The 26,391-nt window shown below is 45.2% G+C and overlaps 1 protein-coding gene across 1 annotated transcript in view; it reads left to right on the plus strand.

Moving 5' to 3' along the window:
* The window catches only part of LOC126278940 (protein dachsous), a 287,615-nt gene that overhangs the window by 174,258 nt on the left and 86,966 nt on the right, over positions 1–26,391 (plus strand). Inside the window, exons 16-17 of the mRNA XM_049979218.1 lie at positions 19,026–19,433; positions 25,983–26,352. Of these exons, the coding sequence (XP_049835175.1) occupies positions 19,026–19,433; positions 25,983–26,352 (778 nt within the window). The remainder of the gene's footprint in view (positions 1–19,025; positions 19,434–25,982; positions 26,353–26,391) is intronic.

Genomic DNA, 26,391 nt, shown 5'->3' on the forward strand with positions numbered 1-26,391 from the left:
CAATGTGGTAAATTATTTACATCCCTCAGAACTGAAAGCATAGGAAAAGTGTCATTCGATCATTTGAAAACGTTTACATTTATTTCATGAAGGAAATGTATGCGGTACTTGCAAAGTGCTATTTACAATTTCTACAGAAAGCAGATGGCAGTTATAAGAGTCGAGGGACATGAAAGGGAAGCAGTGGTTGGGAAGGGAGTAAGACAGGGTTGTAGCCTCTCCCCGAAGTTATTCAATCTGTATATTGAGCAAGCAGTAAAGGAAACAAAATAAAAATTCGGAGTAGGTAATAAAATCCATGGAGAAGAAATAAAAACTTTCAGGTTCGCCGACGACATTGCAATTCTGTCAGAGACAGCAAAGACTTGGAAGAGTAGTTGAATGGAATGGACAGTGTCTTGAAAGGAGGATATAAGATGAATACCAACAAAAGCAAAAGGAGGATAATGGAATTTAGTCGAATTAAATCGGGTGATGCTGAGGGAATTAAATTAGGAAATGAGACGCTTAAAGTAGTAAAGGAGTTTTGCTATTTGAGGAGCAAAATAACTGATGATGGTCGAAGTAGAGAGGATATAAAATGTAGACTGGCAATGGCAAGGAAAGCGTTTCTGAAGAAGAGAAATTTGTTAACATCGAGTACAACTTTAAATGTCAGGAAGTCGTTTCTGAAAGTATTTGTATGGAGTGTAGCCTTGTATGGAAGTGAAATGTGGACGATAAATAGTTTAGACAAGAAGAGAATAGAAGCTTTCTAAATGTGGTGCTACAGAAGAGTGCTGAAGATTAGATGGGTAGACCACATAACTGATGAGGAGGTATTGAATAGAATTGGGGAGAAGAGAAGTTTGTGGCACAACTTGACCAGAAGAAGGGATCGGTTGGTAGGACATGTGTTGAGGCATCAAGGGATCACCATTGTAGTATTGGAGGGCACCGTGGAGGGTAAAAATCGTAGATGGAGACCAAGAGATGAATACACTAAGCTGGTACAGAAGGATGTAGGCTGCAGTAGGTACTGGGAGATGAAGCAGCTTGCACAGGATAGAGTAGCATGGAGAGCTGCATCAAACCAGTCTCGGGACTGAAGACCACAACAACAACTTGCAAAGTGCAAACACACGAAACAATACCAGTATGCAATAAATAAAGTCTTTTTTGCAGTGAACAAATAGTACGTACTGGTGCGATCACTCTGTTGTAGAAATTATTCAAAAGCGAAGATCGCTTAAATACTGTTTACTGGATACCCGGTTTCAACACAGTAAAAGTGCCATCATCGGATCTGAATGTAGATTAACGTTTACAAACCATTTGGATGTAACGATACATGAGGCAGACCAATTGATATAAAATCATTGTCACAAAAAATCACAAAACAACTACTCTCATCTTCATTCTTTTCCATAAAATATGGAAAACTGAAGTCACAAAATATAACTATTTGCTACATGACAGCTGCTCGACTAACAACGGTGTACGAAATAGTTTCATTTTTGACATAATCCTTTCCTTGCCGATTCCGTGGACAAATTTTCACTCTTGCAATGTTATTAGCATCCTTCTAAAACACGACATCTCAAATGCTTCGATGCACTACCTTTTCTAGTTTTCCCTCAGTTCTTCATTCAGACGTGTACAATCCTGTTTCCCAGTTCCACGTTCCAGGAAAATTGGGAAAATCAGTTTTTGATTGCAGTACGCTCGATTTGGCCTTGCTCCTGTCAGTCTGCTTCTTATGTCCTCCTTGCTAAGAAGTCGATACCAATATCCGAAATACTATAGACATCTCGATAATATCGGAACAGAAGTATTGATTCCAACAGTACCTCAAGGTATTCATTGCTATTTTAATCTGACTTGGTAGCTTTTCCGTCACAGAAAAGAACTTTTTTTTAAATACAACATAAAATAATAAAGTATTTTTCTACTAACCAGTTTCAGTATAATACGAACATAAGCAATATCAACTATATATCTGGACAAAAACTTTATGCAACATATAAGCGCATTATCACAAGCTTTTCCTAAGAAGAACTGATTTGCAATAAAATTTCTTTTTAGGACAAAACCAGTCGCACAGAAGACAGGGCAAAATACTCTGTGTTTGTGTGATCGACCCTGGGTGTAAAATAAATATTCCAACCACTTTTCCAAGACTATGTATTCCTGTTTAGTGCGACTGGTATATGTTACTGAAAACTGCCCTTGGTATTTAGTTTTTACTGCTGACCTTACCTTTCAAGTACATTACATAAATATTGGATACGTTTTAATTCTCATTAAATCACTCTTGTCGCATTGCCACTATCTAAACTTGCAATACTATGGAATTAAGAAATACCTGGTATTTGGTAGTGGACATTGCAGCTAACTGAGTTGATGCAAGACTGTATTGGGGAAGAATAATTAAGCGTGGGAGGGAGGCTTCATGCGGCCTGTTCAAAAATATGAAGTCAGTTCTAATAGCTACACTGTTGTCTGTTCGAAGATAACAGATAAACGGAAATGCATTTGAAATGTAAAAGATGGTTCACTGATAAACGTCAGTGTTTAGTGTCCTGTTTCCCTGCGTATACATATAGAGTTTTCGTGTCGAAAGCATTGCTTGACGTATAATATCTTGGCCATCTGGGATTCCTACCGGCGTGACCTTCGCTTACGCGGTACAGTCCACTCCTTCGTACCTTCTAGACAGGGGGTTTGAGTTTTAATGCGCCAGACAGTTTCGGATAAATAAACCTCGTTAAACTGTTTGTCTTACAGTTTTTACGGCCCTTCTCCTTGTGTCATTTTGTTGTGCCCCGGCTTTGATGTACTTCGTTTCCATTCGATCTGATCAACTGCTTCTTATTTGGCTTTTCTAAGTTGATTCTGCACGATGTGGTAGCCACTAAAAGGCGAACAACCGCGGTGCAACTAGAAGTGCAGTATTGCCAGTTGGCGCTACCTCCATCTGCAGTTGCGTTATAAACGGTCTTCGGTCGTTGCCGCAGGATGGTGTGTGTTGGCACGGTAGTCACCTCTCGTTATCCCACTTGATCGGCGCCTTCTCGACCTGCAACACACTCAAAACTTCGTTCAATACTTTACAAGTGGAACACGAGAGACACAACTGTCGTATGCCCAAACTCTCGTCAGGGATTTGCTATCCTCATCTAATCTTAAGCTTGCTTTCTCGCCGAAAACGTTTTGTGCACTTATTCCAGTCCTGCGCGCTTGTTTTGTGCCCATCAGGAGAAAGCAGTGTAATAGCAAGAGACTAGCGCCGCCACCGTTGTTTGTGCGCGCTCTGTCTAAAGCATGGCCGACAGCAGTAATTGCTGTACATGCGGCTCCATCACATAGCAGTAAACGACTTGCTTTGTAGAGGGGACGCGTCTCGCAGACTCCATGCGAAAGCAGTTAAACACTCATCACTGAACGCAGTGTTATTCTAGTTAAGTTCTCTTACAACGGCTATAAATCACTCTTTTTTTAAGGTTTTGCGGCGTGTGTTTATCATCCACTAACCATAATTCCAAGCGGGACAAAATGAATCTAGACGTAATAATTGAGACCTGTTCGATAACGCGGGAAGAACATTTAGAGATGTAATGTCGTTTGCTGCGAGAATACTTTTCTCTTCTTACATCTTTACGATATCCAGAGAATTACCCGCGAAGAAAGATGTCAACCGGCGCCGTCAAAGTCATGGCAACAACGAATGCTGTGACGGCTGGTGCAACAGCCTCGCTGTTGGCTTAAGATGGGGAGGGGGGACGGAGGGAGGGAGGGAGAGAGGGGGGGAGTGTGGCGACCACATCTAGGTGCGTCGCGAGTGCCGCGCCGCTCCTCGCCCCCCGGATAATTACCCGGTATTAAAGATGGCGGTCGGCGCTGCTGGTTTAATTTGCGTTTGCTCGTTGCCAGCCCGCGGGCCGATTATCGCGGCCGGCCGTCCCGCCCCCCGCCTCCGCCTCCGCCCCCGGGGGCAGCGCTTCATTAGCCGTCGACGGCGCCGCCGCCACCGTGCTTCTGACGTCGCGCCCCATATGGAACGTGCTCTGCCGTGCCCGAACCCCCACACCTCAACCTCCGTACCAGGCGCAACTCTCTAGCTCCAATGAAACACACTCATCGGAGATCTCGCTATAACAGGAATTTGAGGAAATACTGTTTACAAATTATGAAGTACTGAAAAACACGAACTAGTTGAGGCACCGAAAGGGTAAGGGAAAAGAAAGAAACCGGAAGGGGTACGCAGTAAATTCTCATCAGGATGACGACGGCAGTGCAGATCCATAGAACGCGCGAACATTTACCATACATTAATGTGGCCTGCAGCTCTCTACGTTCATATAAGGGGCAGTCAAATGAAAACGAAGCAGATGGGAAAAAAATAAGCGAAGGGAAAAAATAAGCGAACTTTTTATCGTTTCAAAGCAATCGCCATAACTGTTAATACATTTAACCCCCTGCGAGAAAAGAAAGTCAATCCCTTCATGGAAATAGGTTTGCGGTTGCCTGTGCGACGACCTCTTCGTCCGAAGCAAATGTACGGCCGTGAATGTCTTTCTTCAGGGCACCAAAAGTACGGAAATGACATGGGAAGAGATCGGGACTGTATGGAGAATGTGTAAGGACTTCCGAGAGAAACTTATGCACCGTAGTCGAAACAACAGGCACGCCGGAGAACCGAGTAAGTTATGTTGACCCCTATTATTTCACTGTGTGGGCCTGCTTCTCATCTCCTTTCTGGAAAACGGCTCCACAGTTAACGCAGACCGCTACGGTGGACACTTTGCAAAAGCTGAAGCGCGCCATCAAGTGCAAACGCTCACGACTGTTGGCGGACGGTTTCATTCTGTTGCAGGATAATGCGCGCTCACATATTGCCAAGATTGTTCCGATTACGTTGCAGAAATTTCGCTACGGGCAGCTTACACATCCTCCTTACGTCCCCAGCTCTCCCCATGCAATTTCCGTATCTCTGAACCCTCGCGAAAGATATTCGTGGTCGTCGATTTGCTTCTGACGAAGTGCTGCAAGCCTGGGTACAACCATAAACGTTTTTTCCGTGAAGGCATTGACCGTCTTGCCTCACAGTGGGGTGAATGTATTAACAGTGACGAGGATTACTTTTGAAATAATAAACAATTCACTTGGGTTTTTCGATACGTCTCGTTATCATTTGACTGTCCCTTACACTTTTAACTCCTGATTCTTCCGGTAAATGGCAGCCTGTGACGTACAGTTCTTTGAACTAACTTTATGTGGTCGCCCCGAACTTCTACGTATGCCGTCCTCGTACGTAATTGCAGGAAATATTTCGTTAAACTAACAGCTGTCTTAATGCCTCATCCCCGAGCGCTCAAGTTCACAAATAATACGGTCTCAAGTTCACAAATAATACGGTTCTTCCGGCTCTAGCACGAGTGAAACGTCCGTCAAAACGGGGTCAAACACAAAACTCCCCGATTATGAGCAAAGGATAAATGCTTAATCTTCTTTGAGCCTTAAATTTGTATCTGACTGTGTAACCTCACTGAAGTCCTGCAGTGGTAAATGCTCCAGCACTCCACACGAATATCAGTGTCAAAGAGTAACCCACCAAAATCAGGGAATAATTATCTTTCTCTAATTCGGACATTATTCGTCAAATCAAAAGATAACTTTCACTACGCACTAGTAGAAATAAAAAGTACAGTCACTCATACCTTCTCAAAATATCAAGAAAAACGATGAGTTACTTGAATAACCCAGCTTCAGCATATTACAAAACCATTTACATTCACAGCGCGTCCTAAAAAACTGACTTTTCCTGTCACTCAAACAATATTAAGTTTCATCTCAGTGTTAATAGATCTGGCTTGTCGCAATAAGTGATTAGCATCAGTTTCAAAAAAATGCAGTACTGCGACTTACGCATTACATTGTAATTCGTGCCTTCCTTTTAATTAGCAAACGCCTCTGCACGCTCTCTGTTGTCCGGTCTGATCTGAACTTGCCGTCACCGCTGACGCCGCCTCCAGCGGGATGAAACACCGCGTGGCTGCCGTCGCTCGACATGAAACAATTTTCCTGAAACACTAATACGATGATAATACCCCTACTTGCAGACCTAATTCCGTCACTCAGCAAAAACAGGACGTCCAAGGAGGAATGGCCAATATTCATAGGTATAAGTGAAGGGGAGGCGGCGGTCTTAATGTGGTTTGTGCAGTAATTGTTTTTAAGTAACAATCTTTAATGACTAGACCGCAATTTTCCTATCACAATTAAAGTTCGATTATTAGTTTCGGTTGCTATCTCCAACCATCTACAAATAGTTCAAAGTATAAAAAGGTGGTGAATTATGCCTGTTATACTATTGGAAATAATGAGCTTTTGATCCAGCTTCTATTCCTGAAACTGAGCCGTTTCCTATATGACCCTCATCCTGCGAAGTTATCATCTGCAACGTGGTTTGCTCGCGGTGTTTCCAAGTACGTACTGTTAATGTTTTGCTACTTATAAATGCATATTGTTGCGTGACTATAGCTAACGATGCTTTCCAATGCTTATTCACCTCCTTTTCATATTTTTAACAATCTGAACATGGTTGCTGATAGTAACCGAAATTAGTTATCGAACTTTAATTGTGACAGGATAAATGCGGTCTAGGCATTAAAAAGTGTTTACTTTTTTACAAAAATTATTGCACAAATTCATAGATATGACAGGAACAATCATTCGAATCAAAACAGTCTGGTCAACATGGGGTCTGAAATGGATACCTTAAAATCTGCGACCACTTGTTCTCCTTCGATAATGTCAAACACACATCTGCTACTGAAAAAGTGCCGGTAGCTCTTAAAGTATGTATTTTAGAGACTGCGTTTACCAGATATTTTTGCGTCGAATAATCGTTCTTGCCATATCTCTGAATGTACATCATTCCTCTCGGGACACCATGAATGTTTACGGCACCGACCTGGCACTATTACTTCAAAGGGGAAAATAAGAAAACATCTTTACGGCCTGTATAGACGGACCTTTACGTACTTCTAGATATTTTACGGTTGTTACTATTCCACGTCATTTTCCAACAGCGCCTAATGAAGCAGTAATGGATCCTCGCATCTATTTATGCGGAATACGTTACATTTATTTATATTGAGGGTCAACCACTATTCCCTGCGCCAATCGTCGACATGAACGGAGTTTGTTACCGTTTTCTTGTGACGAAACATTCCTGCAGACAACAGCGTTCTCCATGAACAGCCTCACGTGCGTTCGACGTTGTACAACAGCCCTACGTCACTCCCTTAGAGCTCTCCCGGAGTTACCGTTAGACGTGCCATTTTCCTCCCGTTAGGTAAGACGAGTAGCGTTCTATGCGCTGGGAAATCTTAAATCCAGAAAAAGACCTGATCCTGTACTCGGTAAGCTTATAAGTCGTTCACTAAATGACAGTACGGAACTGTAATAAAATATATGTTGTAACGTGTAAAGGCTTCTGTGAGAGATGGACAATATACAAAACTAGAATTCTTACAGCACCTGCAGTTGTGTGATTAGATGCAAAAGAGAGTAACCAAAACTGATTGCTGGTTGGTCGTGCGTATAGCACGTACAATAGCTATTTTGCAGCGTGTAGACACAATATTGTTAGACAGCATTGTAAATCGGCCTTCCCGCCTCCCCTTTATACATAATCTTCCTCAGAACTGAAGGTCCTGTAGAACAAAAAAAGAAAAAGTGGAAGACAACGGGGTCCATAGAAAGATTGCTCACAAATTACTACGAAAAGAAACATTAAAGAAATGTGGGACTGCCAATAAAAATGCTTGGTAAATAAAACGTGGTAGTGTTGTAATGCAGTGGAGGTATCTACGTCACAATAGACACTACGCCAAGGTGACACTCTGAAGAGGGCTGTATTAATATTTGAGGCGACAGTAGTAGTCGTTTTCCCACCGCAGCACAGCTCGGGCACTAGTTTACACAGAGGAATAGTATATTTGTCGAAACGTGTTCGTGGGTGAAATTAGATGCCGGATGCAGGCAGCGCCTCTAAGTCTTGACGGCGACACGCGAACCGCGTCTCCTTCCAGTTCTCTGTCTCTGCGTCCTCGTGATCTTACTCCTCCGCTGGAATAATAGATTTCTCAATTGAAAGGATGTGATGGGCTCTTTGGTCCTCTCTCGGGCGACCGGGCTTTTGCGGGAAAATCCGATTCTCAACGGCTGCCCCGGAATTTGTTCGTGATTCAATCCCCCGTAAATGCTCGCCCGTCTCCCCCCGCCTTCGTGTACACTGTTTCAGTCCCTGGCCCGATTCTGTTCGTTACGGTGATCGGTTGCTGGTAATTTGTCCTTTTTTTGTTTACCCTTCGATTACCGCTGCCTGTTGAAAGCCGACCGTTTCCTCTTTTTTTCCGGCCACAGAAAGGAAAGCATTCATTCGGCGAAGGCTTAGAAATTGACATCCTGGGATTCCTACGGGGCTCGCGCGCTTTGTGTCGAGATCCCGCGGAAGGTCGCGATCAGTGAGTGACGGAAAAGCTCCGGTGGCACTGTGGAGCCGAGAAAGTAGGCCAGTGCGGCGTGGTGCCTCCACCGCGCTAACGCCGCTGTTGGAATCCGACGTGCACTGGACGACACAATTGTCACCCAGGTGTCTCCCGATATCTGGTCTCTTCTTCTGCCTCGTATTCTCCTGTACCTATCTGTTCATTTCCTCTTTTCTTTCGTGCAAACGTTTTTCCATAAAGGGTGAGCAGTAACATGAGATTGGTCATGGGGTGTCGTTCTCTGCAGAAAAGTATCATCGTTGAACGACCGTAAGGAAATGCACAATATGCTCAAAAATTCTGCTTGCTGCATACTGTAATCTAAAATAATATCGTTGATAAAAGAACCCGACAATATCTGGTTACCAGAGTATCAGCGAACATCAGGAAGAGGTCACATTGGAAAAGTGCACTTGTGTTCAAAACTTATGGACGGAAGTAACTTTCGCTTGATGCATCACTGCCAAGTAACACAGCTCGACGAAACTTGGACCATACGTAGAAAGAATTGGTACGGTATAGTGCGGGAGGCAACTGAAATAAATGGATGCCAGTGCGAGACCATACTGAATTGCACAGGTGCAGGAACACTTGGAACGAGAGATATTCGCTGCCCCGTTCCCCGACTTACGTCTCACCTGGCGCGTGTGGCTTGCGTTGGTGAGGCGACTGCATCAAGCCACGTGCACTGAGCACTGCTCAGTAGTTGGAGGTGTGGAGCGCCCCATCACAAACACTCCGTGTCCTGCGTGGGGGCACACTGCAGACCATGCACTGCTGTCCGTGCTGATCATACAGCATATTAAGAACCATGCACTGCCTTTGCAGTGGCCAGGGCACCATCGTGAATCGCGGTGACTTCGGTGTGATTATTGTGTATAAATAAGAGTATCTTTTCTGTTCGTCTCATTGCGTATTTGTTACAGTTACTATGCTACACCTACATCTACATGGTTATTGTGCAATTCACACTTAAGTGCCTGGCAGAGGATTCATCGAACCATTTTCGAACTACTACTGTACCATTCCACTCTGGAATGGTGCGTGGGAAAAAAGGAACTCCTAAATCTTTCCGTTAGAGCTCTGATTTGTCTTGTATTATTATGATGAGCATTTCTCCCTGCGTAGGTGGGTGTCAACAAAATATTTTCGCGTTCGGAAGAGTTAGTTGCTGATTGAAATTTCGTAAATAGATCTCGCCGCAAAGAGAACCGCCTTTGTTCCAGTGACTGCCACCCCAACTCGTGTATCATATCAGTGACACTCTCACCCCTATTGCGCTATAACACGAAACTAGCTGCCCTTCTTTGCACTTTTTCCATGTCCTCCGTCAATCCTATCTTGTAAGGATCCCACACCGTGCAGCAATATTCCAGCAGAGGACGGACAAGTGTAATGTAGACTGCCTCTTTAGTGGGTTTCTCGCATCCTCTAAGAGTTCGGCCAACAAAGCGTAGTCTTTGTTTCGCCTTCCCCACAAATTATCTGTGTGGTCTTCCCAATTTAAGTTGCTGTAGCAGTTCTTTCTGTATATGGTCCACGCTTCGTCGAGCTGTGTTACTTGGCAGTGACGCATCGTGCTAAATTTAGTTTCGTTTTTAAGTTTTGCGCACCCCTGTATTTAAGGTTAATACCAGGGAGCAGTCTTAATTGGCTTGAACCCCTTCTTTAAGATTTGTTTATGAATTTAAGTCTAGCATCTTCTTCTACTATTTGTTTTATGTGGTCATTTCACTTAAGGTCGTTCCGATGGGTACTGCTAGATATTTTGTGGTAGTGGTGTAGTTGTACAGTATTGAATTTTTTGTCTTAGATATGTTACATTGGTTCAGCGCCAACTGCCAAAGACTGTACCATTTATCAATCTTCTGTCGGTGATTTTGGCACGATACTGTCTTTAGCGTTGCTATTGCTTTATAGACAGCCGCATCATCTGCGAACAGTCTTCAAGAGCTTCCGACGCTTTCTACTTGATCATTTATATATATTGTTAACAGTAACTGTCGTATCACACTTCCTGAAATCATGTTTAGATGTTTTTTCCGTTAAGAGCAACGTGTTGAGTTTTCTCATGCAAGGCTATGATGAATCCAGTCGTAAATCTGATCCGATTCTCCGTAGGCTCCTATCTTTTTTCTATTTTTTTCTAAACAACAATGCGAAATGGTGTCAAATGACTTCGTGAAGTCTAGGAACAGAGTATCAGTTAGAATGCCGATGTCTATAGCACAGTGGATTTCACGGAAGAACAGAGCGAGCTGAGTTTCGCAAGATCTCTGTTTGCAGAATCCATGTTGATTTTATAGAGGAGATTTTTGTTCCCCAGAAACTTAGTTACACGTGATCATAAAACGTGTGCCATAATTCTGCAGCAGATTGACGTTAGCGATATAGGCCTATAATTGTGTGCATCTGTCCTAGCACTCCTTTTGAAAACGGGAATGACTTGCGCTTTTTTCCAGTCTTTAAGTACCCTTCGTTGCTCCACCTATGATGAACTGCTGAGTAGTTCAAATCATTCGTAAAAGACAGCTTAGCGAAATGTTTCTACAGAGTTTCCACCGGAAGAATGTCATTTTCCCTGCTTCAACCACTGGCTTGTTGGCTAGCGGTTTCGATGAATGTGCTTTTCAGTTCGATTGAACACCGTACAAGAAACAGACCGGTCCTAAACGTTCTCTCCTCCAGACACGTGTGACATCCCCGCCTTCGAGTACGTGGCTGTACGACAACCGAGGCCCGTCGCACTGTTCTCCCATGTATTCGCTTCCGCCCGGTGCGAAGCTCTGACCCGCACGGAGACGGCTGCGTGGCTCACCTCGGCGCGCTGCCTCCTAATCGCCTGGCGATGGGAGAGCGGGCATGAGAAAATCCACCGGCCAATCGCCGCAGCCTGCCTACGCTCATAGCCGGTAATAACGGGGGGACGAGGCCGGCACTCGCAGAAACGGAAGCCCTCCTTCAACAAATGCACAGTCTACCCGCCTGCGGTTCCCCTCCCCGGCTTTTTATTCTGCCCGGCGTGCACCTGCGAACTGTAATTGAACGGGAACAGGTTAACTACTCGCGAGTGCGCAACTGGAATGATCGGTGCGAAGCAGAATCCATTAGGCCACACCCACGTTATCACAGCGGCTAACGAGATGGCGAAAAATTGAGCGTGCGTGGGAACAAGGAAAGGGAAAAAGGGAGCTGTTTAACGCTGCTGACCTCGCGGTGTAAAGGGCCTTTTAGCGGCGGTGTAAGTAGCGCCCCCCCTCCCTCCCTCCCTTTTTTTGGGGGGGATCAGCGGTTCCTCCAGATTCTACGACCCGATCCTGGGAACTCCCCGATCTTCGTGGCTGTGGTCCAGTTTCAGTTTCTCGGGCTGTTGTACGTGCAGCTCCGAAAATCTTCTCTGCTTCTATACGTCTTCTTCACGCTGATGTGACGATAAGCTGTAATTCACGCAGCTGTGTCAAGTAATAGTGAAGACGCAACAAACGCCAACGCGGTACGTGCGTAACTCCAGATGTTTGCATTCTCGTTAAATCTACTTGCTACAAAAATGGTTCAGATGGCTTCGAGCACTATGGGACTTAACATCTGAGGTCACAGTCCCCTAGAACTTAGAACTACTTAAACCTAACTAACCTAAGGACATCACACACATCCATGCCCGAGGCAGGATTGGAACCAGCGACCATCGCGGTCACGCGGTTCCAGACTGAAGCGCCTAGAACTGCTCGGCCACACAGGCCGGCCTACTTTCTACAACCGGGCTCTTTTGTAGTAGAGGTTATGTGAAGAAAGGTTGAAAAGTAAATGTAACATACTCGTGGTTGTTTTACAGGTAGGCCCAGTCATCGATTTATCATCCGCTCACACACTGACAGGGCAGTATTGTTCTAAGAAGGAAGCTGATACAGTTCCTGCCAAAGTTTCGCGGGCTTCTTCACTCAGTTGTAGAGTAAATTCCGAAACTGGTAATCTCGACACAAGTGGGAACCACTTACCCTCACCCTCACTCAGGGAGCAGATTCAGTTTTCAGTTTGGTGTGTGTGTGTGTGGGGGGGGGGGGGGGGGGGAGGGGGGACGTTTCACAGTCTGTTACAGTCTCCCCCACACCCAATATAACTTTCTGTCAGGCACATTTTTAGCACGTCGATGATCGCTAGGATTTTAATTCTTCTTCTTCGTTCAAACGGCTAACCCTCGTGTCTGCAGCCACAGCTTACTCTCTTCAGCACATCTCTTCGTCTCCAAGTATGACCAACATTCCAGCTCACTGATCAGTTTTTTTTTAAGTAGGCTTTTCTCGGTCGTCCCGTATGATCTTGCCTTCGAAAATGTTTTGTAGAAAAATATCGTGTCTGATTAAGTGTCCAGTGAGTTTTGCTTTGTTTTGGTCTATAACATTCACTCGTTCCTTCTTCTGTTCAATTTCTAGTAGAACAATCTCGTTTGTTTTCGTATCAGTCCAGCTGGATTTTGTGATTTTCCTCCAGAGACACATTTTAGCAGCTTCGAGGCGAGCTACCTCTTGCTTTGCTAATGTCCTGGTTTCACAATCCTACTTCAACCACGAAGCTGATATGCATATTCAGTAAAAGATACTTCTTATTTTGGAATGCGTTTTAGGCCAATGCTATTCTTCTCTTGATTTCCATGAGACATCTGTTGTTTTCCTCCACAGTACTAATAATATAGTAAGTTCGGTTACTTCCTCCAGTTGCTCACAGCCGCCGGCCGGTGTGGCCGAGCGGTTCTAGGCGCTACAGTCTGGAACCGCGCGACCTCTTCGGTCGCAGGTTCGAATCCTGCCTCGGGCATGGATGTGTGTGATGTCCTTGGGGTAGGTAGGTTTAAGTAGTTCCAAGTTCTAGAGGACTAATGACCTCAGAAGTTAAGTCCCATAGTGCTCAGAGCCATTTGAACTTTTTTTTTTGCTCACAGCCTATTTTTATCTCAGCGTTACCTCCATCTCCTTTCTTGTCTATAACCATCACTTTTGTCTTCTTGATGTTTAATTGCAGTTCTGTTATCTCTTGATTTGACATCTTCAGCATTTTAAGTAGTTTTTTCTCTAAATCTGCCATTATTGGAATGTCATCAGCAAATACGAAGCAGTGAATATGAACACCACTAATGTTGATAAAAGTCGTCTTTTCTTTCGATGCTGGTACTGCCTCGTCGCTAGACGTATTGAATAAGTAAGCTGGTGCAGAGCACCCATGTTAACAACAACAACAATAAAATATATTAAATGTTTAATATAGTATTAATTATTATTTTCACTTGTATATTCAGTGCTTAGAACATCAGTTTAGCACAACTTAGAAGAAAAGGAAAGCATTCATCTGAAAATATGAAAAATTAATGTATCCTGCAGTTGATTCGAGAACAGGGGAGAAAGCTTTGACAATATTGTTAAGTTCATAATTTACACAACATAAATTCGTAGTGTACAGTCACCGTTATCATTATTTCACTTAGCACTATGATTATGGACACCGGTCTGCACTCTACGATTGTGCGAGGGAAATGGTGTTTCCATTAATCGTTTCCTCCTAAGTTTAGGCAGTCAATCTTTTTGGGTTTTTCGGGGCTCGTTCAGTTTCTGTTTTGCCTAACTTCCAGAGTTCTGCCAGTTCTGTCTGTGGACTTACGATCCCTGTCAGATTTATTCTTGAAAGCAGGTGCAGTTAACCTGTCAACATGCGTCTTTTCCTGTGATCAGGCTGCAGTTTCCTGCGCACATGTTAGCCCTCTCACAAGCAGATGAAAAGTATCCTGTATTCGTTACACAGCCTGTAATATTCTATAATTCCCTACTATTTTCGAGACTGGTAGTCTTCGTGCTATGTTATTCTCTTATTACCACTAACTCTCCCCCCACCCTCGCCCCCAGTTCTCTAAGGAATCGCACTCCACTGTATAAAACGGCTTCAAACGTGTGATTACTTTACTTTGGTAGTCGCTAAGTGCCCTCATTACCTGAAACTGGACGAGCTAATTTGGGTAACTTGCGCTCCGTTTTAAGAAAGTCTAGTTTTTCACGCTTCTCAATGTTTATGACATTACGGTGGAACAATATGCGGGCTGGGGTGGGCGCTAATTATTTGGGAACTAATTAACCGTTGCAGCTTGATGTCAACAAATGTCAGTGTTCATCACACCAAGTGTCCCAGCGTCCTTTGTATTTCCTCCCCTGTATTACTACAGACTAAACGCTCGTATCCAGATTTGTACTTTGAATGCAGAGTGTGCGAGGGGTCATAGTCGTACTCTGCTGCACCAAAGCGGAACGTATGGATTCTGGTTACTCACGCGCCTGGTATCTTCTAAAGGTGCCCTGTGCAGAAGCAGCTCGTGGGTCGTGGAGTTTGGCTCTTTTGATGTGAGGTTGTAAGAACCTGTCTAGAGAGTGGGCTAAGGCTCCCTAACTGCTGCCGAATTCAGAGATGCCAGTGACTTTTCACTAAAAGAAACGACGTAACAGGTCAGGTCAGCTGCTAGTAAGTTACAGAACAAATATTTGACCATAACGTTACATGTGGTACAGGCTAACAGTGATTATCTTCGTCCACATGACTTTTCTGCACAAATCGTTTAACACAATAACTTCTTATTCCCACTCTCTACCTTGCACTGTTCGCAGAGCGCTTAACGAAGCTGTTGAACGTGCTGCCTTGCCTACCACCGTACCGAGCATCCATCGCAACCGTTCGCTCACTCGCCACTGTCCAGACGAAGCCGCCCAGAGTGCTTACATAACACTACAGCTATTAAAAAAATACCAGTAACGAGAAGAATCTAAAATTTGTATGATTCGTTACTATTGAGGATCGCTTGGATGACTGTCAATAAAATCTCAGTTACTTATCTTAAATAAATGTTAATAAATGATAGAATGTCTGTACCTCACTCCAGCTCTGACGTCATACGTGAGTTAACATTATCGTCCTCAATTACTAACAGAGGTTTGGGACTGAATGGTATAGCTCAGTGCCAGAAATGATACGTCACATCTCCGTAACTATTTATCGTACAACGGTATGGTTCAAATGGCTCTGAGCACTATGGGACTTAACATCTATGGTCATCAGTCCTCTAGAACTTAGAACTACTTAAACCTAACTAACCTAAGGACATCACACAACACCTTACAACCGTATATCACTCTCTAAGTACAGCTAGTGGTCTATGTGGATACTATCTGCAAAATACGTTGCAAATAGAGTTACTAGTAAAGAAGTAATAATTAAAACGAGATGTCTGGTGTTGTTTTACTGTGAGAACAGGGAAAACGCAATAATGATTTTTCTTTCGTTATTTTGTGAAGGCTGTCAGAGTGAAAAAGCTTCGTAAAGGTCATGTGTAAAGTTTGTTGCAAGTCTCTGTGGACAAAATAGTACAAATTAAAAATGAAGTCAAAGAATTACAGGGAGTGGACAAAAACACGGGAAATGTAGTGTGAGGAGGGCTATGCGAGAGGCTTTCAATGAATTCGAAAGTAAAGTTCTATGTACTGACTTGGCAGAAAATCCTAAGAAATTTTGGTCCTATGTCAAAGCGGTAGGTGGATCAAAACAAAATGTCCAGATACTCTGTGACCAAAATGGTACTGAAACAGAGGATGACAGACTAAAGGCCGAATTACTAAATGTCTTCTTCCAAAGCTGTTTCACAGAGGAATACTGCACTGTGCTTCCTTCTCTAGATTGTCGCACAGTTGACAAAATGGTAGATATCGAAGTAGACGACAGAGGGATAGAGAAACAATTAAAATCGCTCAAAAGAGGAAAGGCCGCTGGTCCTGATGGGATACCAGTTCGATTTTACACAGAGTACGCGAAGGAACTTGCCCCCCTTCTTGCAGCGGTGTACCGTAGGTCTCTAGAAGAGCGAAGCGTTCCAAAGGATTGGAAAAGGGCACAGGTCATCCCCGTTCTCAAGAAGGGACGTCGAACAGATGTGCAGAACTATAGACCTATATCTCTAACGTCGATCAGTTGTAGAATTTTGGAACACGTATTATGTTCGAGTATAATGTCTTTTCTGGAGACTAGAAATCTACTCTGTAGGAATCAGCATGGGTTTCGAAAAAGACGATCGTGTGAAACCCAGCTCGCGCTATTCGTCCACGAGACTCAGAGGGCCTTAGACACGGGTTCACAGGTAGATGCCGTGTTTCTTGACTTCCGCAAGGCGTTTGACACAGTTCCCCACAGTCGTTTAATGAACAAAGTAAGAGCATACGGACTATCAGATCAATTGTGTGATTGGATTGAGGAGTTCCTAGATAACAGAACGCAGCACGTCATTCTCAATGGAGAGAAGTCTTCCGAAGTAAGAGTGATTTCAGGTGCGCCGCAGGGGAGTGTCATAGGACCGTTGCTATTCACAATATACATAAATGACCTGGTGGATGACATCGGAAGTTCACTGAGGCTTTTTGCAGATGATGCTGTGGTGTATCGAGAGGTTGCAACAATGGAAAATTGTACTGAAATGCAGGAGGATCTGCAGCGAATTGACGCATGGTGCACGGAATGGCAATTGAATCTCAATGTAGCGAAGTGTAATGTGATGCGAATACATAGAAAGATAGGTCCCTTATCATTTAGCTACAAAATAGCAGGTCAGCAACTGGAAGCAGTTAATTCCATAAATTATCTGGGAGTACGCATTAGGAGTGATTTAAAATGGAATGATCATATAAAGTTGATCGTCGGTAAAGCAAATGCCAGACCGAGATTCATTGGAAGAATCCTAAGGAAATGCAATCCGACAACAAAGGAAGTAGGTTACAGTACGCTTGTTCGCCCAATGCTTGAATACTGCTCAGCAGTGTGGGATCCGCACCAGGTAGGGTTGATAGAAGAGATAGAGAAGATCCAACGGAGAGCAGCGCGCTTCGTTACAGGATCATTTAGTAATTGCGAAAGCATTACAGAGATGATAGATAAACTCCAGTGGAAGACTCTGCAGGAGAGACGCTCAGTAGCTCGGTACGGGCTTTTGTTAAAGTTTCGAGAACATACCTTCACCGAAGAGTCAAGCAGTATATTGCTCCCTCCTACGTATATCTCGCGAAGAGACTATGAGGATAAAATCAGAGAGATTAGAGCCCACACAGAAGCATACCGACAATCCTTCTTTCCACGTACAATACGAGACTGGAATAGAATGGAGAACCGATAGAGGTACTCAGGGTACCCTCCGCCACACACCGTCAGGTGGCTTGCGGAGTACAGATGTAGATGTAGATGTAGAACACCAAAACCACAACACATTACCAAGGCTAATATGGTGTATGATAACAGTTAGCATCCAAAACAGCTTCTAATCGTCTCGTAATGTGTAAACACAAGCCCTCTGTTGTTTTCAAGTGAATCTCATACCATTCTTCGTGCAAAATAGTGGCAATGTCAGGTGTCGAGCCACGCGGTCTGGGGCGCCTTGTCAAGGTCGTTGCGGCTCCCCCCCCCCCCCCCCCTCCCCCGACGGAGATGCGAGTCCCCCCTCGGACATGGGTGTGTGTGTTGTCCATAGTGTAAGTTAGTTTACGTTAGATTGAGTAGTGTGTAGGACTAGGGTCCAATGACCTAAGTAGTTTGGTCCCATAAGTTCACTTAGCTTTGACGTAACGCCCTCACAACTACACAGAACACTGCTGCGAACGCGACTGAGACTTGCAATGTAGTGAGGATGCACAGGTGCCGTTAGTGGTCACATGCGGCCGAGAGCGCAACCATTAACATCGGTTAGGGCCTGCATTTGTGTTCAAGCGCGCATATCTCGCGTTGGCTCCATATTTTTGTCCAATTCCTGTATTTGTGTTTTGAGGACATTTGAAGGTTAACATCATGTTTTTCAGTGATTCTCTGTTTGCTGGTGCTCAGAAACGGCATATATAAATATAGGCTTGAAATGAATGCCAATATGGCACCTCACAACTCTGTGCTGAAGGGACACGGCGTGCGTGTGACGTAGGCGGCGTTCTGCCATCTCATTGGTCAACTCTCAGACGCAACGCTCAGAATATCTGACATGCACGTTCGGAAATACTCCCGAACGTGCTATTCCACGCTGTGACGTCAGAAACTCGGCACGCTCAACGTTCAACGTTCGGATGCACGGTCCGTGTGCCGACGGCTTTACGATTTTGCAGAAACAGACATAATGTCTGACGGGATAACAGCAATCAGTGATTTTATAATGTTATTTATAATCCGTCTGGATTGCAATTTTTATTTTATTTTATTCGTATGATCGGTTTCGGTTCATTCAGAACCATCTTCAGATCTGATATTTCAGTTACAGGAGTAACCCGTCCAAATGCAGCAACTTTCACATGCTGTTTTACGATTAGTTTGGCGGGTACCAATAAAACCTGTGTTTACTGTGTTTAGAGGGCGCTCTCGTCGGATCTGACGTTTGCACCGTCACCGACAGAGCGACAGCGGGGCGGTCTTGTGCAGCGGCTCTAGCCCTTGTTGCAGGCGTCGTCGGCGGGGGCGGCAACGTGACGTACGAGATCCCGGCGGGCGTGGCCGACGACCGCTTCGCGGTGGACGCCCGCACGGGCGTGGTGAGGCTGCGCGCCCCGCTGGACCGCGAGCAGCGCGCCTCGTACACGCTGCCCGTGTACGCGACGGCGGCGGGGGCGGCGGCGGGCGATGCGGCGGCGGGGGCGGCCGGCGGCGGCGAAGCGCGCCACGGCGCGCTCTTCGACGTGGCCACGCTGCGCGTCGACGTCACCGACGTCAACGACCACGCGCCCGAGTTCTCGGCGGGCGCCTGCTACCCGCTCTCCGTGCCCGAGAACAGCGAGCTCGCCGCCATACACACCGTCGTCGCCTTCGACCGCGACGAGGGGCCCAACGCCCGCATCACCTACTCCATCACCGGTACGATCTCAGCTCCTTAGCAGACTACTGTCCCAAGTCGGGTCTCCAAGCTTACACCTCAGTTCGAATCACTCCTGGCAATGACAGGTGACGTGTCAAGCGGACTTCAACACAAAATCCATTTGAAACTTCCGTGGTCAACGCGTGAAAGCAGTCGCTAACGTTTCGTCCCCACCAGCAGGAGACATCTTCAGAAATGAGATACTGGCAGAGGCATAGGCCCGTCGCCGGTGCAGAAAAGTACTCGCTCACGCTCCGCCTGCAGCTGGGGAACAAGCGTTAGTGAATAGTGCACGACGGCCTCTGCCTCTGTCACGTCTCACCTCTGAGGATGCCCCTAGCAAACAAGAACGAAACGATAGTGAATAGTTTTACGCATCAGCCAGGGGCTCTCAGTCCAGACCGTTTTGAAAGGCTTCTTTTTGAAACAAAATTTCTACTTCTTTTACTAGTACCCATAAATGTTTCGGTTACTGTTACAGTATCGCCAGTGACACTCTTCCTTATTTTCTTATTTCTGTCGACTACGTAATGCCTTCAGTGAATTCATTTTTTTTTTTTTTTTCACGTGGCACACGGAGACAATGATATATACTGGCGGTAATGGGTGAAGGTCTACATATTTCTGTCGCCGACTGAGGCCAGTTAGTGAACAAAGCGGAGTTAGTATTTGCTTGATTTACAGACTGTACCTCCGAGTGTATGTGGCAACAGCGAGTCACTAATGTTTATTATCCCCCGGGCAGCAGGTCGGGTGTTAAAGTGTGGACACGTAGACGCACTTAGAGCTGCAGTTGCGGCCATGCAGAAAATATCAGACGCAGAGAAAAGCAATCATCATTCTGATGTGTACACGTAATAAGCTACCGCATACAAAAATATCTGCACTTATACTAGTTTCACCCAACAGACATAATATATATGCGTCGACAGTTAGCGTTTCGGTTTCGATTTTTCAGCTTTTTATGATTCCGTACCTCAATCGGTGAGAACAGAACCTTGGCAGTTTGTCCGCCTTATGTCAGTCTGACTGCTGAAAATACTTTCTCTTTCTGATACGTATTTCAGAGAAATAATGTTCCATCTTTAGGGTTTCCAAAATTCACTTGTGGTTTTTCACGATGATTTGACGAAGCACACGCACCTGAGGGAGGTTACGTTGTTATATTAACAGAAAAAAGTACGAATGCCAGTAAAAAAACTACCTATAGCTGTATATTACGTATATATATGTTGCGAGAACCTGCTTTGTTGGTGGTTCATGCTGAAAATCCTAAACATTTTCGTTTTCATTACACAAATAATGACGCGCTGGATAAAAAAATTACTATCAAAGACTATAATTTTCTTATTATTATTTGTGAGAAATTATGTATATGAGAAATTGTGTACACTGTAATGAAGAGACGTGCAAAGTGTTTTTACAGTTAATTTTTTGTCGAACTGATTTTGAAGGAAAAGAAGGGGATAAGATGAAATAAAAGCCTAACAACTTGTGGGATATCTTAAGCCAAATTTTCTTGGATTTCACTATGCACACAGACAGTGAGAAGTATAGGCCCATATTTTCGAAATTACAGTCTGTAAAGTGCCAACATTTCGGTTTCTTATTTATCTGTACGTATTCCAGAGCGAAAATTTCATCTAGAAGGTTTACAAGTTGCGAAAGACGCTTTTCGACGGAGCTTGGTGAAACATTCGCAACACAGTTATGCGAAACTGTACTTCACTGCTGTTGTATGGTGAAATTGCTCTGTGCTGTTCCTACTTTATGTTATTAAACGAATATCGTCTCAACGGATGTTCTCTGACATCAGTTTTTTGAGAAAGTTACAGTTCTGATAAGTGAAACCGCCTATTAAAATCCGATCCACGTGCTCTCATTTTCACTCACTGATTTATACGGATGCGTGAATTACTAAAAACTGCTTGGCTGCTAACTACAAGCAAAGCCTTGAAAAATACCCTGAAATCTCGTACTCAGTCACCATACAGAATCTGCAGGTAAATCAGGTTGCGGTCCATCGTTTCTCTGTTTACCTCACTGCGCCTCTCAGTTTCGTGCCGCGCCGTGACCTCCAATCGGAATGGCTAATGCGCCAACATCGAAGTGTTATTAAATTGGCACTAGTGTGCATTAAATCTCTGTCATTAACGTCGAGTGTGATTTAGGCTGTATCCCACCACATGTTGCTCGCTATTCACGTGTCTCTCTTTTTCTTACTTACCGATTTTGACGTCAGTTCATTGATGCTATTTGACTAATGGCGTGCATAAAGAGAGGGAAACCAAACTCTCATAACTTCTAATCAAAGCTAACGTAAACCTGAAATATGCTCGTAGAAGCGACGGCGTTGTTCCGTAAGTAATGTCAGATAGAGAAAGAAAGAAGGAACGATCTCGCAAGTAAATCTGTTCGCGCTGTCTTCGTTCTGTCGTTGGGATAAAAAACTTCCGTAATTAAACTAGTTTCGGACGCGAAACATTGCCAGATTCGTGGTCTTTTGAGGGTGTAGAGTATTTCATTTACTTTCAATGTATGTGACTTCTTGCTACCATAGTTAACAACGTCTGTACGTATTAAGTCTAAAATTAATGTTTCGTCGTTTGTACTCGAAACTCATTGCCTCGGACCATTTTCTGAGCCCTTAAATCCTTATACATGGTAACCACGCCCTATATCTTCAGCTTTTTTTATTTATTTTGTCATATTATAAATGTGCAAGGACCTGTATATACTGCGTAATGCACTTGCTTCATTATGATTTCGCAAACACTTACTTTTAAAAAATGAGGGAAAATGTTTATAGAAGTGATTTTAATAGCCAATGAGTCAAGTTTAGCAGGTTAAGGCCTATGTAGGACTGGTGACGGGAAACTTGGGCGTTAGTCTGATTTATTGTAATCAGCGAAGTATGGACTCTCGGTCTCTATCAGTAGAAAAAAAAAAGTTTCAGTGTCTCTTTAGGTACGCCTTCGTGCTGGTGTATCGACGTTGCAAACGACGAACTGGAGAAAAAAATTGAGTATTCATTCGAAACACGGTTGCGAAAGGATCATGACATGTTTCAGACGTTAGAGGTTATCACATGTGGACTGGTTAGTTATAATATGCAACAGGGCTTTCGCCGTCGTGAATAATCGCGTCAACATTGGAATGTTTAAAATTTTTTGTGTTGTGCTGTTTTCAAACGATGCAAACGGCATTGTGAAACACGTTAAAAGTAATGTATATAATTTAGCAAGTAGGGTAAGGGTGACTCTAGCTCTTGGTGGAAAGAGAACAGAATTCACTGAATTTGGAAAAAAAAGAATGTTTCTGATCGAGAACACTCATAAAATCTTAAAACGTGAGTAAAGTCGAAAATTTAACATTCTAATGACTGAAGACAAATGACACACAGGTTTGCAGGATCGTTTTCAGGAAATGAGTGCGTCGTCTTCACGACAACAATAATTCGGAAGCTTGCGTACTTAGCGTTCTTACACTCTATTACCTCCTGGTATATCAAGTATGGGGAATGTCTGTGCATTCGAAGAAGAAAAAAAGAAATATTTGCAGACCCAACTCAGAGCAGAGTGGTCAGAAGGGCTGTGCGATGTCAGTCCCTGAAAATGATGGAGACCGTTGTTCAAGTGTCCCGAAGGTGTACTTCTGCGCTCCGTGTGCACAAACTCCCTCGTGGAATTTATGATTACTGCCTAATAGAGAGTTCCAAATGAGGATAGGAAACACGTGCGTCACCTACAGGTGATACAGCGGCCATTTGAAATTAACGCACAAATAAACCGCCACCGGGCGCGTGTTATTTCATTTATTACTAGTTCTACTCGTCAGGTGTGGTCATCTTTGCCTCTGCGGCAACACTTTAAAGGCTCAAAGCTGCAGTCGGCAACGCCGTCAACCTAAAATCTGTATTGTTTATTGGGAACGTTTCACTTCGACAAAAGACCATAGTCCAAATACTTTTAGAAAAGATATGCTACCAGTTCAGTCCCCTTGAAAAGTCGTTCTTGCTGTTGCCTGGTCTGCACTTCATATACTCTTCATTTGTTCCATCGTCAGTTATTTTGTTACTAAATACCAAACTGCGCGTATACCTCGATCAGAACAATAAAGTCACTGACATCTGAATTTGTAGAGGAGCGAATCTGTCATTCGAAGGTGACCGCGCACGTGAAGTGGCTGCTGTAGAAATGTCTGCGCGGTGCCCTACTGGCTACGTTCACGCGCATCCCTTTTCACATACATAGTTGAGTTCGCTCTACACGATGGTAGCAGTTTTGTTATACTTCGCTGTACACTTTCGCTGCTAGCTTGGCACATTCTGTCACGTAAAATAAAAACGCCGCACAGAGAAACAACGTCAGTAAATTGGAACAGTTGGAGAGATGTAACGACCACGGAAGGTACAGAAGGCGCGGCTAAGTTCGTTCTCCGATTGTTTGTTGCTAATCCAATCGCCGTGTGAACTAGCTGTGTGCCACTTTGTTATTCCGATCCAGGTACACTAACTACACTGGTGTACAAAACATAAGGACGTACGTAACTTCCCCATGGCGTGTCCCTGTCAACTAACACACCTCGATAAAATTTCGATGACACGTAGGAAGAACTGCTACAGCATAGCACAATGATAAGTTAAAGAAATGTGAAGTGAGACAAACAAAATGCCATTTGATTCAAAGAGAATAATTACTGTGAAGTGACCGTGATTTATGACGGTCCCCTGTACATTAGAAAAGGCGGGTCGTTATTCTTAGTAGGGTGTGTGACCACCACGGAGAGTAACGCACGCCTGCAACGCTCCCGTGTGAGCCACAGTGTTGGTGAGGTGTTCTTGCAGCAGAGCGCTGCCACTCGTGCACCGGCGTGGCTGACGCCTGCTAGGTAGTCGCTGGTGCATCGGGGTGAGCTGCAGTGGGTGTCCCCAACACATCCACCATACGCTCGATGCGGTAGGGGGGGGGGGGGGGGCGGACCGTTCCGTTCGCCGAATATCCTCTCGTTCCAAGAGCTTCTGCACGTGTGCTGCTCAATGAGATCACAAAAATGAAGCCAGGGCCGAATTCACCACTGACAAGACAGATGGGGAAGGGTACAGGGTCACAATGTCATTGAGAGGTGAGTGTGCGGTATTTAAAGATTTGGTGGTCAGTACGCCACTCAATATTATGTCTCGCAATGGCGTAACATCTGGGGCATCAAAATGACGATGTTCCAGAATGTTGCTGGGTCTGTTACGTGTTCCCACTTCTCGCCGTATAAGTGTACGTAAAGTGATCTCGAAGACAATCGTTTTGGTGGTCCATGTTTTATGGTGTGGGGAGCCATACTGTTGCATAGGCGTGCTACCGCCAAAAACTTTGAACACCATACTCTCACCAGTCAGCTTCATTGTGTCACTGCACTCCTTCCCATGTTTGCCTTTTCAGGGGTGCGTGGGGCCTTGACTTCAGTTTTACGAATGACACTGCGCGACCGCATCGGATAGCGCCGGTGTAGCAACTCGCGGAAAGATGTTCATGGTTCAAATGGCTCTGAGCACTATGGAACTTAACATCTGAGGTCATCAGTTCCCTAGAACTTAGAACTACTTAAACCTAACTAACCTAAGGACATCATACACATCCATGCCCGAGGCAGGATTCGAACTTGCGACCGTAGCGGTCTCGCGGTTTCAGACTGAAGCGCCTAGAACCGCACGGCCACATCGTCCAGCGGTGATGATGATGATGATGATGTTTGGTTTGTTGGGCGCTCAACTGAGCGGTTATCAGCGCCCGCCGCCCAAGTGGCCGAGCGGTTCTAGGCGCTACAGTCTGGAACCGCGCGACCGCTACAGTCGCAGGTTCGAATCCTGCCTCGGTCATGGACGTGTGTTGTCCTTAGGTTAGTTAGGTTTAAGTAGTTCTGAGTTCTAGGGGACTGATGACCTCAGCAGTTAAGTCCGATAGTGCTCAGAGCCATTTCAACCATTTTATCAGCGCCCGTACACATTCTCAACCTTTCCTCAGTTCAAACTCGCCACGTTCATGAATGGTGATGAAATGATGAGAAGAACACAAACACCCAATCACTCGAGGCAGGTGAAAAATCCCTACCCCGCTGGGAATCGAACCCGGGTCCCGGAAGGAGGGGACATTCGGTGAATTTACTGTCATGCCCTTTGCCCCGAGTCGAATCGCATCGAGCACGTGTGGGATGGTGATGGGGGAGGTATTTTAGCACGTCTTCAAGTGCCAGCGACCAGGCAGAGGTTGTCAGTCGCGATGGTGAAGGAACGAACGCCCTGCCATAAGAACTTGGCAGAGCATGCCGCCCACGAAGATCGCATGCCATATTAAGAATCGCGTCCCGACTTTTGTAATGTACAGGGGACCATCAAAAACCAAGGTGAGTTCAGTGTAATTATTGCGTTATTTCTGTTCGCGTCGTCGGGTGTTCCAAACTGCATGGTGCAGCCACTTTGCTGGGCAGTGACACATCGTGCGGAAGCTACTCAGGTGTAGCTCACTGCTCTGACGCTGCAATGTGTGTGCGCGCAGGCGGCAACGCGGGCAACCGCTTCAGCGTGGACTCTGAGACGGGGCAGCTCGTGGCGCGGCCGCTGGACCGCGAGACGCAGGCTCGGTACTGGCTGACGCTGGCGGCGCAGGACGGCGGCCGGCCCGCGCTGTCGGCCTCCTGCAACATCTCCGTGTCCGTCGAGGACCTGAACGACAACGACCCGCGCTTCTCGCAGCCGCGCTACGACGCCGCGCTGGCCGAGGACGCGCCGCCCGGCACCGCCGTGCTCACCGTCGCCGCCGCCGACGCAGACCTCGACGCCAACGGCCGCGTCTCCTACTCCCTCGCCAACGAGAGCCACTGGCTCTTCCACATCGACAACCGCACCGGCGTCATCACCACGGCAGGGTGCGTACCAAACACAAGCGTGAAAGGGCTGCCGTGCGG

Source organism: Schistocerca gregaria, chromosome 6 (genome assembly GCF_023897955.1).
Source record: "Schistocerca gregaria isolate iqSchGreg1 chromosome 6, iqSchGreg1.2, whole genome shotgun sequence".
Taxonomy (NCBI): domain Eukaryota; kingdom Metazoa; phylum Arthropoda; class Insecta; order Orthoptera; family Acrididae; genus Schistocerca; species Schistocerca gregaria.